Source organism: Haliotis cracherodii, unplaced genomic scaffold (assembly GCF_022045235.1).
Source record: "Haliotis cracherodii isolate W230 unplaced genomic scaffold, xgHalCrac1.p SCAF_12, whole genome shotgun sequence".
In the NCBI taxonomy this organism is placed as follows: Eukaryota; Metazoa; Mollusca; class Gastropoda; order Lepetellida; family Haliotidae; genus Haliotis; species Haliotis cracherodii.
The window spans coordinates 36,013,946-36,024,962 of NW_027266267.1; the positions used below are offsets into that span (position 1 = coordinate 36,013,946).

The 11,017-nt window shown below is 38.5% G+C and overlaps 1 protein-coding gene across 1 annotated transcript; it reads right to left on the reverse strand.

Annotated features, from left to right (window-relative positions):
- Positions 1 to 1,408: 1,408 nt before the first annotated feature.
- Positions 1,409 to 10,355, reverse strand: LOC139457840 (glutamate receptor ionotropic, kainate 2-like). Its single transcript, XM_071239188.1, has 9 exons — positions 10,251 to 10,355; positions 9,424 to 9,570; positions 8,889 to 9,044; positions 5,609 to 5,709; positions 5,380 to 5,467; positions 4,886 to 5,240; positions 4,190 to 4,404; positions 1,927 to 2,186; positions 1,409 to 1,619 (listed from the first exon to the last, which is right to left on the reverse strand). Exons 1-9 carry the CDS (start codon positions 10,353 to 10,355, stop codon positions 1,409 to 1,411), a joined length of 1,638 nt encoding a protein of 545 aa, XP_071095289.1.
- Between the last annotated feature and the right edge of the window lie 662 nt (positions 10,356 to 11,017).

An 11,017-nucleotide genomic window follows, 5' to 3' on the forward strand; every position in this document is an offset into this window, starting at 1 on the left:
CTATGATTATGCACACCAGCAATAACCAGCCATCTCCATTACAGAGACAGAGATTGTCAGATACCACGCAGATAATGAGGTAAGTATTCTAGTTCACCTGTAAAACACTGCTGCTAAAATCTAAACAATATGTTTTTGTGTTGCCACAACAGTTGATGTAAACAATATTTCTTTGTATTGCCACAACAGTTGTTGTAAACAATATTTCTTTGTATTGACAGAACAGTTGATGTAAACAATATTTCTCAGACGTTTACCACTTCGGTGAAACACACGGGCACGGGTATGGTGCTGACAAACCTAGAAACATGATCGGGGCCAACCGGGATTCGAACCCACAATCATAGGTTTCTGGCGTGCCCAAGGGACGCAACTCTGCACAGCGAATCGCGGCGCCTTAGACGACTGGGCCACCCGTGCCCCCTTTCCTCATTATACTTAACAGGCTTTCACATTTCAAGGTCCTGATTCAAAGGGTTTTTTGTGTTGCCACAACAGTTGATATAAACAATATTTCTTTGTGTCGCCACAACAGTTGAAGTGATCAATATTTCTTTATGTTGTCACAACAGTTGATGTTAACAATATGCCTTTGCGTTGCCACAACAGTTGAGGTAAACAATATTTCTTTGTGTGGCCACAACAGTTGATGTAAACAATATTTCTTGGTGTTGCCACAACAGTTGATGTTAAAAATATATCTTTGTGTTGCTGCAACAGTTGATGTAAACAATATGTCTTTGTGTCATGGCACAAAATGATGTAAACAATATGTTTTTGTGTTGCCACAACAGTTGATGTAAACAATATTTCTTTGTATTGCCACAACAGTTGATGTAAACAATATTTTTTGTATTGCAACAACAATTGATGTAAACAATATTTCTTCGTTTTGCAACAGCAGTTGATGTAAACAATATGCCTTTGTGTTTCCCACAACAGTTCATGTAAACTATATGTATTTTTGTGTTGACACAACAGTTGATGTAAACAATATCTCTTTGTGTCTCCACATCAGTTGACATAACAATATTTCTTTGTGTTGCCACAACAGTTGAAGTGAACAATATTTCTTTGTGTAATGCTATCACAGACAGTGACATTACAGTTACGTAGTAAATCATGATCATGATGATGATAATTGCGACGATGACAATGACTATGACAATGAAAATGACGACGATGATGATGCAGCATGTGATATTGAAACAAACACAAGTCAGCTCAACTCACAACTCCAAAGACTTCAAAGTCTTTATTAAAATAGAACAGCTCTTTTCCTGCTCTTATACTCATCTGTTATTTTAATGCATCAGGAACATCACTTTTGTCTGAAGTTCGCTACTTTCATAATGATACTAATCTTTTTTCTGTAGTACACGTATGATGATACTGATTCATAAGTAAATCAGTTTTGCCTCAAATGTATCAGTTTCTCCAGACACAACACAATGATACTGAGTACGGTCCCCGCACACACGACGATGAAACCACCTCCCATCTGGTTCACTGTGATTGACTTCAAGATTCTTTCTTGTGGACAATGTGTCAGGTTTCTCTTGACAGTCCATTTCGCCCAAATTACGTCTAGTATGCCACTCGCGGTGAGATGCGACATTCTGCCATTGAGACAAGAAAACGCTTGAGTTCTGCTGCTAGCACACAGACTTGCAAACATTCACATATTGCGCTGATTTTATTTTGTGTAAAATGTTATCCGTAGAATTTACACAAAAAATACACAATAATACGATTCCACTAGTTATCTGTTTTCGTGACATTTATTAAATGCCATCAAGGAATTAACTTGGGAATCTTTAATTACCAGTTAATAGTTGCAATGCTTCCGTTTTATGTATTTCATTAAATTTTTAATTATTGAAACTTGATTAATAGATGTTGACTGAAGATTTTATCACAACTTACACGTTCTCGAAGTCGGCTCTCAGGGGGGACCTTTGAGGCAATCCAAATGCCAGTTGTAACCACAGTACACTTTCTCCTAGAATCTCCAATTGGCAGTCTTCAGCCATTAGGCGGTTTGTAATTGAGGCATGCTCCACAAGGGCATACTTCTCACTTCTCACTCTTTTGAAATGACTCTCAACATTGGAGGCAAGAAACACAGGGTCGTTGGCAGCTATCTTGGCCCAAATCCTTCCATTGACACTTGATGGAAGACTTGACTGACAGTGTAAAACTTCATTAGAAACAAATTCATCCATACATTGAACACAATTCTTTAACAACAAGGCTAATCCAAAACACATCAACTACATCAGCTACATTATTCAAGTCACATCATTCATGTCATAGAAGTAGGGAATCACAATATGCTGGTCCGGTCTTGAATGTGAAATATATACATGCACAAAAGTTAAGCGCCACCATATTCATCGTCTCTTGATTTCACGTGTGGCAATCAGAAATACGAAATATGATAATGTTTGACTGAATTAGGCTTCAATAGTTTCATGAACCCAAATTTGTCCAGATACCACAATAAAAGCGTGCTTTACGTGTTGCTGCAGTTCCCCTACCCTATAAATAGTGTAATTCATTTTCAGACACGTGGTTGCATTTTGCTCCTGTGTGAGGTTCCCCTTCCAATAGAGGTTGAAAATCAGCCGTGGTGAGGAGAAAGTTAACGAACGCTGAAAGATGGCAAGTGATAGGCATGAAAAATGCTGGCATGTCATGCAGGGCCGATGCAAGACAAATTGGTCGTCATCACAGTGTTATCACTCGTTTGCTTGTCAAACATGGTCAAACCAATTATGTCAATGACAGGCATAGGTCTGGTAGGCCAAGAAAGACCTCTAACAGAGAGGATAGACGTCTTTTCAGGATAGTCAGACGAAATCCATTTGCCACTTTAACAGATTTAAGACTGCAGTTTATTACCCATCAGAGACTCTCGACGATAACCGTAAGGCGTCGCCTCAGAGCGGCTGGTTATAACGCCAGAAGACCAGTAAAACGTCCTCACCTGACTGAGAGGCACATGCGAGTTCGTCTGATATGTCGTGCACGTAGTCGATGGAACTTGGCCAATTGGAGAAGGATGCATTGGTCTGACTAGTGTCAAATGCTGCTACGAACTGCTGATGGTTGAATACGTATTTGGAGGCAACGTAACACTCGTTTTGCACCAAGGAACATCCAGAAGACCTTAGCATGTGGCGGGGGGGTCTGTCATGATATGGGGTTGTGTTTCCTTCAGCTGCATACTTCCGCTGGTGACAATTCGTGGAAACCTGAATGGCCAATAATACCAAGATGCCGTTCTTCGACCACTGGTAGTCCCTCATTTTGACAACCATCCTCTTCAGACAAGACCTGTTTACATGGACGACAAAGCTAGACCACAAAGACCTCGGGCAATTTTGGCTTATTTACGTCAAGAAGCTATTGCCACTCTTCCTTGGCCGGCCTGTAGTCCAGATCTTAATCCGATTGAGCATCTCTGGGACATTCTTGGCCGGAAAATCATACATCGTGATCCCCAAGTTCAAAATCTCGCTGGACTTGAAGCCGCACTTCATGAAGAATGGATCTGTTTGCCTCAGAGAAGCATTCAACTACTTGTAATGAATATAAGGCGTAGGGTTGAAGCTGTGGTCAATGTCCGTGGATCGCACTTACGTTACTGACGTTTCTGTCTTGCAATAGACTCTGCACTCCCTAGGGTGTCCATGTGACACCTGCTATAGTCCGCTGATATCAAAAAAGGTTTTTCAATGTTTTCTATTCCTTCAATTTCTGGTCTTCGGTAAAATTCATTTCTGCTCATATTCTTTTGGAACACAAGATAAATTTTGCTTTGAGACAACTTTTGCATCACATGAGGTTTACATATACGGCTTATAACAATCGCACATCTCGTTATAATAGTCATCATTAAGTGTCAAAAGTAACAGCTCACAAATATGGTCGGTGGGCTTAACTTTTGTGCATGTGTATAGTAACAAGTAACTTATTTCAATAATACTCAGGGCACAGTCGTTGTGCGTATTACAAGAGCTTCATTTTTTAATATATGAAATAATATGTGCAACATAACGTATTGATAACTGGTTAGCTTTGTGACATCTTTTCTATGATAAACATGTAGCTCATCACAGTGCAATCTTGTACCTTACTGTACCATACGCAACAGATCTGGACCATGTAGTTAGCTCATCCATACCTTTAGTGTATGACTGTGCATATCACCAGTTCTCGTACCAACAGAATAGTCACTGTCTAGTAGCCCCTCTAGGTTAGAGAAAGGTTTGACATCAGTCTCTGCAGACAAAGCGGCCACCAGGTTGGCACAGTAGACTGTCGTCATCACCATCAGCAACATCCACCATGACGTCACCAACACCTTCCCGGGTAGAGTTTGAGGATATTTACTAAAACCTGCAAGTACAAAAGTAAGCAGGTATCTCCGAGAAATATGCTCACTGTAACACTTTCAATAGACCCAATATATAAAACATATTTCCATCCTCATATTTAAACCTCTGTTTAGTCCTTATCATTACTGAAATGTTGGCACCACAAATTGTTGTCATGACTTGTACTATACCCATCATGATTGAACCACCACCTCTGTAGAATGTACAGACACAATTTTAACCTGAAACATTAATCTTATATTGGGGATTTTATAGCCTAGGATACACATACGTTTTTCAGGTACATTTTGTTTAACTGCATATTCATCAAATCTTGAAAACATAGATATGCTGCATCTGCACATCTGCTTTGTGATACATGTTATCCATATATTTCTTATATATGACCACTGTACATGTACACAAAAGAGGTTGATGGGTCATAAAACATTATTGAGAAACCCTTCTTTCTGATGCACTTCATTTTTTCATTTTGTACATACCCTGCTTGAACAGAGATCCGGTGACCTCCCAGCAAGCACTAAGCAGATTCTGTTTCACTTTCTTCACATAAGTAACGCCCACATCGCGAGAGCCTGCAGCTGTTTCGTTCCAGCCTAAATCCACACTTTCGAACACAGCCAACAACAGTGGACATAATCCTGTCACCAGGAGCAGAATGAGGCACACCATAGTCCTGAGTGGTAGCGCCAGAAGGAACAGGGAAGTAGTACGTTGTTTATCATGCCTCTTGTACACCACGTCAATGTACTCTGTCCGGATAGGCGGGTAAATGTATTCCATGTAATGTGATCGGCCTTCATTTATTGCAAGGCCACAAGCAGCAAGGTCAACTTCCTGCAATACAATATAGTTATTCTTGGTTACAATAAACTAGTCTTATTTTGACATAAAAAGTATATTTGGATCGTATTTATTTTAGTTTCAGGGTAAGTCATGCAATACATGAAAAGCAAAAGGTCTTAAGTCAATCTACCGTTCTGTTTAGCTGCCTCACAATTCCATCATAGGTTCCGTTGACAGGAAGTCCCCAAGACTGATCCTGTGGTTCAGTCATACTGTAACTGAAAGGAGACGAATTCCTCATACAGTAAAAGGTTACTCTCAAACTACAATCTCCCATTCAATAAAGTGACATAAAGAGAACTACAATAAAACTATTGATAGTGATCAGGTGAAGCAAAAAATAACTTAAAGTGTCTTACCTAAAATTAAGGACAGCAGCGATGGTATCTAAAATATCTATTGCATATCCTTTATACTGCGTTGTTCCATTGTTGGTGGACTTTACAATGTACACAGGTGCCTGAAACATTGGAAAAGAGCATCTTCCGTCCATATGAGAATAGGAATGAGGGTTGTATCATGAACACTGATGTCGTTTTTCGTAAATTCCCTTCAAGCACCCGCTGGGTGCGCTGATCCGACCGGTCAACCTTAAACTGACAGCGCATGTGGTGTGCGAGTGGAACGCGTTACCACCACACCTATATTCAGTTAACCAGTATAGGCTTCACCTCAATCAGTAACGTTCACGCTGGTGTACGAACAGTATACCTTTTCGCCTTAACAATGATCTATTTCTGTTGTCATGTCCTGACATACTAGTTCCTTGATTCCATGAAACATCAGGAATGACAACGACTGCTCATATTGTAATCAAAAAAACCTGGACAGCCATTGGTGAGGTGAGGTGAAATTGGGTTTAACGTCGAGTCCAAGATAATTGCACTTATATAGCGGCGTGCGTGTGTGTGTGTGTGTGTTTTTGTGTGCGTGCGTGCGTGCGTGCGTGCGTGCGTGCGTGCTTGCGTGCGTGTGCGTGCGCTTGTACTAGTCCGGACTGATACCGATTTATAGTGCTAGCTCACTGAGATACCATGCCGCAATTTAACATGACTACCCCACTCAGACACAGAATACTGAATCTGACCCGACCAGTCCTTGTATTAGCCCCTTAATGCTGAGAGCCAAACAGGGTAAAAAGAAGTGCCATCTTTTAACGTCTTTTTGTATGATGAGGCTGTGGATCGAACCACGGACCTTCCGCTCTACGGGCGGACGCTTTATCACTAGACCACGAAGGCGGTCTGATAGCCGTTGGAAGCAATCTCACTGTTAATGGTTGCTCTGTTGACGTTTTGCAGTCGGTACTTAAAGTGTTGCCCTTGGGGTTTGAATATCACACTTTTATAAATGACGTATTTATTTTCATTGTATACGTACCCTTATCTATGTTCTATTATCGCCAATCAGGCTATATGCCTACATTTCAGCGTAGCAGCAAGGCGATGTGGTATGCGAAATGTGAAACGTCAATAAATATTGACAATTTTGACAAGTATTTATGAGGTATATGTATCTATAAGAGAGGTGAGATTTTTTCCAAGAAAATGTAAAAGAAACGAGCGGTGACAAATTATGTCATTAACTTCAGATCATAATACGATGTTAAAAAAAGGAAATAACAGAAATGAAATTCATTTTAATATTTGAAAGGGTTATTTGGTGCTTGGTGTAGAAAAAGTTTTTTCTCGATGAATGGTGGCTGTTTGTTGCCAATTACTACCATGATTACATTTCAATAATGATACATAAAAGATAGACGTTTTTATGGCATTTTTAGAATTTTAAATATTTGAACATTTCTATTTTTTCAGACACAGAAGAGCATATATTGGCATACCAACTTTCATCTTATCAATTAATTTTCAATCTCTATATTGATGATTGTATTACCATTGCAGTGTTTACATCATCAATTTGCTTTTAGAATGATCAGATGTTTGTCATAAATGAAGCTCATTCTATTTTCATAAGTAGTTTCATAAGTATAATATGTTATTTGTCAAAATCAAATAACATAAATAAATGCATTTAGACTTACATTTCTACATGGAGGGATCGTGGGGTTGAATTTGCATTTATGTCTTGATAAAAATATTAGATAAAATTATTTTTAAATTATATTTGCTTAATGCTACAGGTGTCTGGAAACACAGTTGAATGAAATCAGGATATATAGCTATAACAGGATAGTGCATGAGTTGTAAGGGGAAAACTTATCAACATATGTTACCAAAAGAAGAACATACAACAAACATTTACATACACATCTTGTGGGGTAGTCAGTATGATTTGCTGTTTGTTGGTACACAGCATTATCTTCATCTGCTGGAGGGATGGACGAATATCTGTAATATATTACTGTTTTGAGAGCATGAGTATCCGAATGTTGTAAGAAATGGGTCACTAAAATAACACCTGCGATTAATTAAACACTAAATGATGGACACAATTTATAGGGGGCAGTAAAATTTGATTATATTTCGAACTATTTTGTTTGTTGATAAATGCATGGTAGATTTCCAAAGAGAATTGTCAGAATAAAAAAAAATGAATTAAGATGTTAGAGGAAATGTTGATATGAAAGTAACATTTAAAATCAGTTGTTTTAATTCTGTTATTCCTTTGTAAAGTAAGTAGTAAATGCATGCTTATTTGCTAATTATATATCAGCGGTAAAGGCCTCTCAGTGGCGTGTGCTGCAATGGAGGCTTATCGCCAAGTTTGTTACATTTAGCAAATTACTTCCCTCCTTTGTATAAAAGAAAACAATCTATTCAAAGCAAAATTCCAGTCATATCATTTCAATTATTTGACGCCATTTAATATATATCAAAAGGAGAGTTATTTCCCTTTGGAACAAAAGAATAACACTGAATAATAATTTTTTTCAAGCCTCTTGGTTTTTTAAAACACTTCCTATGACAGACAATTTCTTTCTTTTATCAACAGTCTGAAGCGTTTTTGTTTTCAAGCATTATTCAGGACAATTACCTTTTTCCATTTCATAATTATATTTGCAGAAATAACATAAACGGCAGAAATTCACGTTTATAAAATGACACCTATATTTAGAGTCGGATCAGAATTCTTTCAACATAGTTTTATAGTTTTGTATCTTTGTTTGTTTTTAACGCCGCACTCATTGGTATTCCAGCCATATGACGGCGATATGTAAATAATCGAATCTGGACCAGAAAATCTAGTGATTGACATCATGAGTATCGATCCATGCATTTGGAACATGCGTCAACCAAGTCAGCGAGCGTGACCTGCCAATCCCGCTAGTCGCCCCTTACATCAAGCATAATCGCCTTTCACGGCAAGTTTGGGATGCTGAGGACCTATTTCATATTCTACCCCGGATCTCCATGGGTGGCATCATTTAGAGACAATATTGCTGGGTTTGTCTCCTGCTTTTTTTAAGATGAGGGTGTCAAGAATTCAATAAATAAACATAAACATTGTTATGCCAAACGTGAAGGCCATAGAGTATATGTACGTCAAACATAATAGTATGAAGACAACCACATGCATATATAATATTCTGTATGCTACATACTTTGTACATATCAATGTCATCACAATAGATGGGCAGACGACGGATCATAACGGGTTAGCTCACAATTCCTGGGTTACCTCGAGAGTAGTCACCAGCAAACGTCTGTTGTTATATCCATAGGCAGCATTAGGAAAATAGCACAGGTTGATGTTTCTTTGGGTACAAGCGGCTACTGGTACCCACTCATTTCGGACAAGATGATGTTTTAAGGTAAGAACGCTATGCATCCAACACTAAAAAAGATATTAAGCACAATTTGGGTAAAAGCTTTGAAAACACTTTGCAGTCAAGATGACTTGGAATAACATTACAATGCACATTCTAAACAGTTTACAAATCAAACCCAGAGAACTGCAGGGTAGGAAGATGTAACATGTTGTGAAACACGAGATATTTTCAAGTAAACTATCAATTACAGGAACCCTTATGGGACTGTTTAGAGTCACGCTAAATCTGGCTACAATCTTGGTGTAAAACGCAGGTTTATCAGGTGTTTGTCTATCGTAGCCAAATAATTACATAGACGGATGTGTAGAATTATTAATGATAACGTGCTGCACAGTTATGCAACACCATCAAACGCAAATGTTTCAATTAATTGAGCATACATACCTTATAATGATGAAGCACTGCTACAACATTTTCCAAGTAAATGAACTCCGGTAGATCAACGGTGTTCTCTTCTTCATAAAGAAGTAGCCACTTTGAATGATGTCGAAAATCAGTCATTGCCCTTGTCCTTTTATCGAAAGAGTCGACCTAAATGACAATGATTGCTATAATGTCAAAAAAACCATAATATTACAGATCAATGCCCACATTTTGCATTCCATGAGCATCTTCAAAATCGGGAGTGAGTCATTTAGATTGTTTCATGGTCGCTTTGAACATTATTTCAAATGTTGTCACCTTACTGTGGAAGAAAGGGCCACAGTAGCACAAGTCACATCGTCAAATATATTGTGTATCATATCTCCATTCCCTTATGATATATACCCTATATCCAGTCCATTTTAAATGACACAATACCAAAATTAGACATCAAAAAGACTTATCAGAATATGACAGATGACACATTATAAACACAGGCAACAGATCACAAACAACTAAAATTTGGCCACCATATCTGGGACCATGGGGACTTTGCTACCTGCATGGTTCCCCAGCATGATTTACACCATCCCAAGTTTAACCATAAATTAAGATGTTCAAATATTCTGCGGTTGTGGCGAATTGGTCCAGGAATCTATTTAAACAGAACAGAGCTATGATGATGTGTTAGCATTTTGCGTAAATGTGTTAGCAGGCCAAGAGACACAATGGGGCCATTGTATCCTTCCACAGCAACTTTTCAACACCATTACAGGATCATATAACTTCATTCTACACACGACATGCTGGTGAGGATACCATATAAAGCTAATAATGTTGAAACAAACCATTTTCATCAACTCGGCCATATGCCTATGACCCATTGAAGCAACTACGTGTATTTCTGGGAAGAGAGCCTCGTGGATTTCCTGTAAGGTATTATTCGCATCCATGACGCTGAGGTCATACACAAGAAACTGGATACTGTTGGTCAAAGACGGGATACGAGCAGGTACTAAACAGTCATTCTCTGAAACAAATAATCAAAGCATTTGTTCTTCATGTCAAAAGTGAAAGCGCTTATAGAGATTGCATATACTAGTGAATGAAAACAAAGGCAGGCATAAGACACCAACGTTTCGTTCGTCAATGAGTACAGTTTGATGCCCTTACAGCAGCATTATGGTTATACTATTGCAATTGTTTAAAAACAGAAACACAAAAGTCAACAGAATCTCTGATCAATGTAAAATGTAAACGCTTTACCATTCATTGAAGCTTCATTTTACTCAGGATTAAGACTGACTCTGAAAGGTATGTACACCCAACCTTGACCCCATTTCCTGGGGTAACCCCGTGAGAGTTTCCAAGGCTTTGCTACCAATAACATTATTTTACTCCTTCTGGCTCAAACTCTGAGATGAAGTGTTTCTAACCAATTCATGTACACCGTTTATGAACTACATGCATTTTGAAATTTTCTTTATTCTACAACAATATAAGATAACCAGAATTGTCGATCCAAGGGCTTCATGTATGAATACAGCTTTACATGTGCTTGAGCTGCCACCCAGACTGCCATGACATCCTTCTGAGATGCGTTGGTGACACATAG

Bases quoted from the DNA above. Each gene is read 5' to 3' on its own strand.
- LOC139457840 (XM_071239188.1), bottom strand. From the start codon at position 10,355: ATGGATGCGAATAATACCTTACAGGAAATCCACGAGGCTCTCTTCCCA. The intron at 9,571-10,250 runs GTTTGTTTCAAC...ATTGTCATTTAG, and splicing joins TGGCCGAGTTGATGAAAATG to GTCGACTCTTTCGATAAAAG. The intron at 5,468-5,608 runs GTAAGACACTTT...GTCTCCTTTCAG, and splicing joins GCTGCTGTCCTTAATTTTAG to TTACAGTATGACTGAACCAC.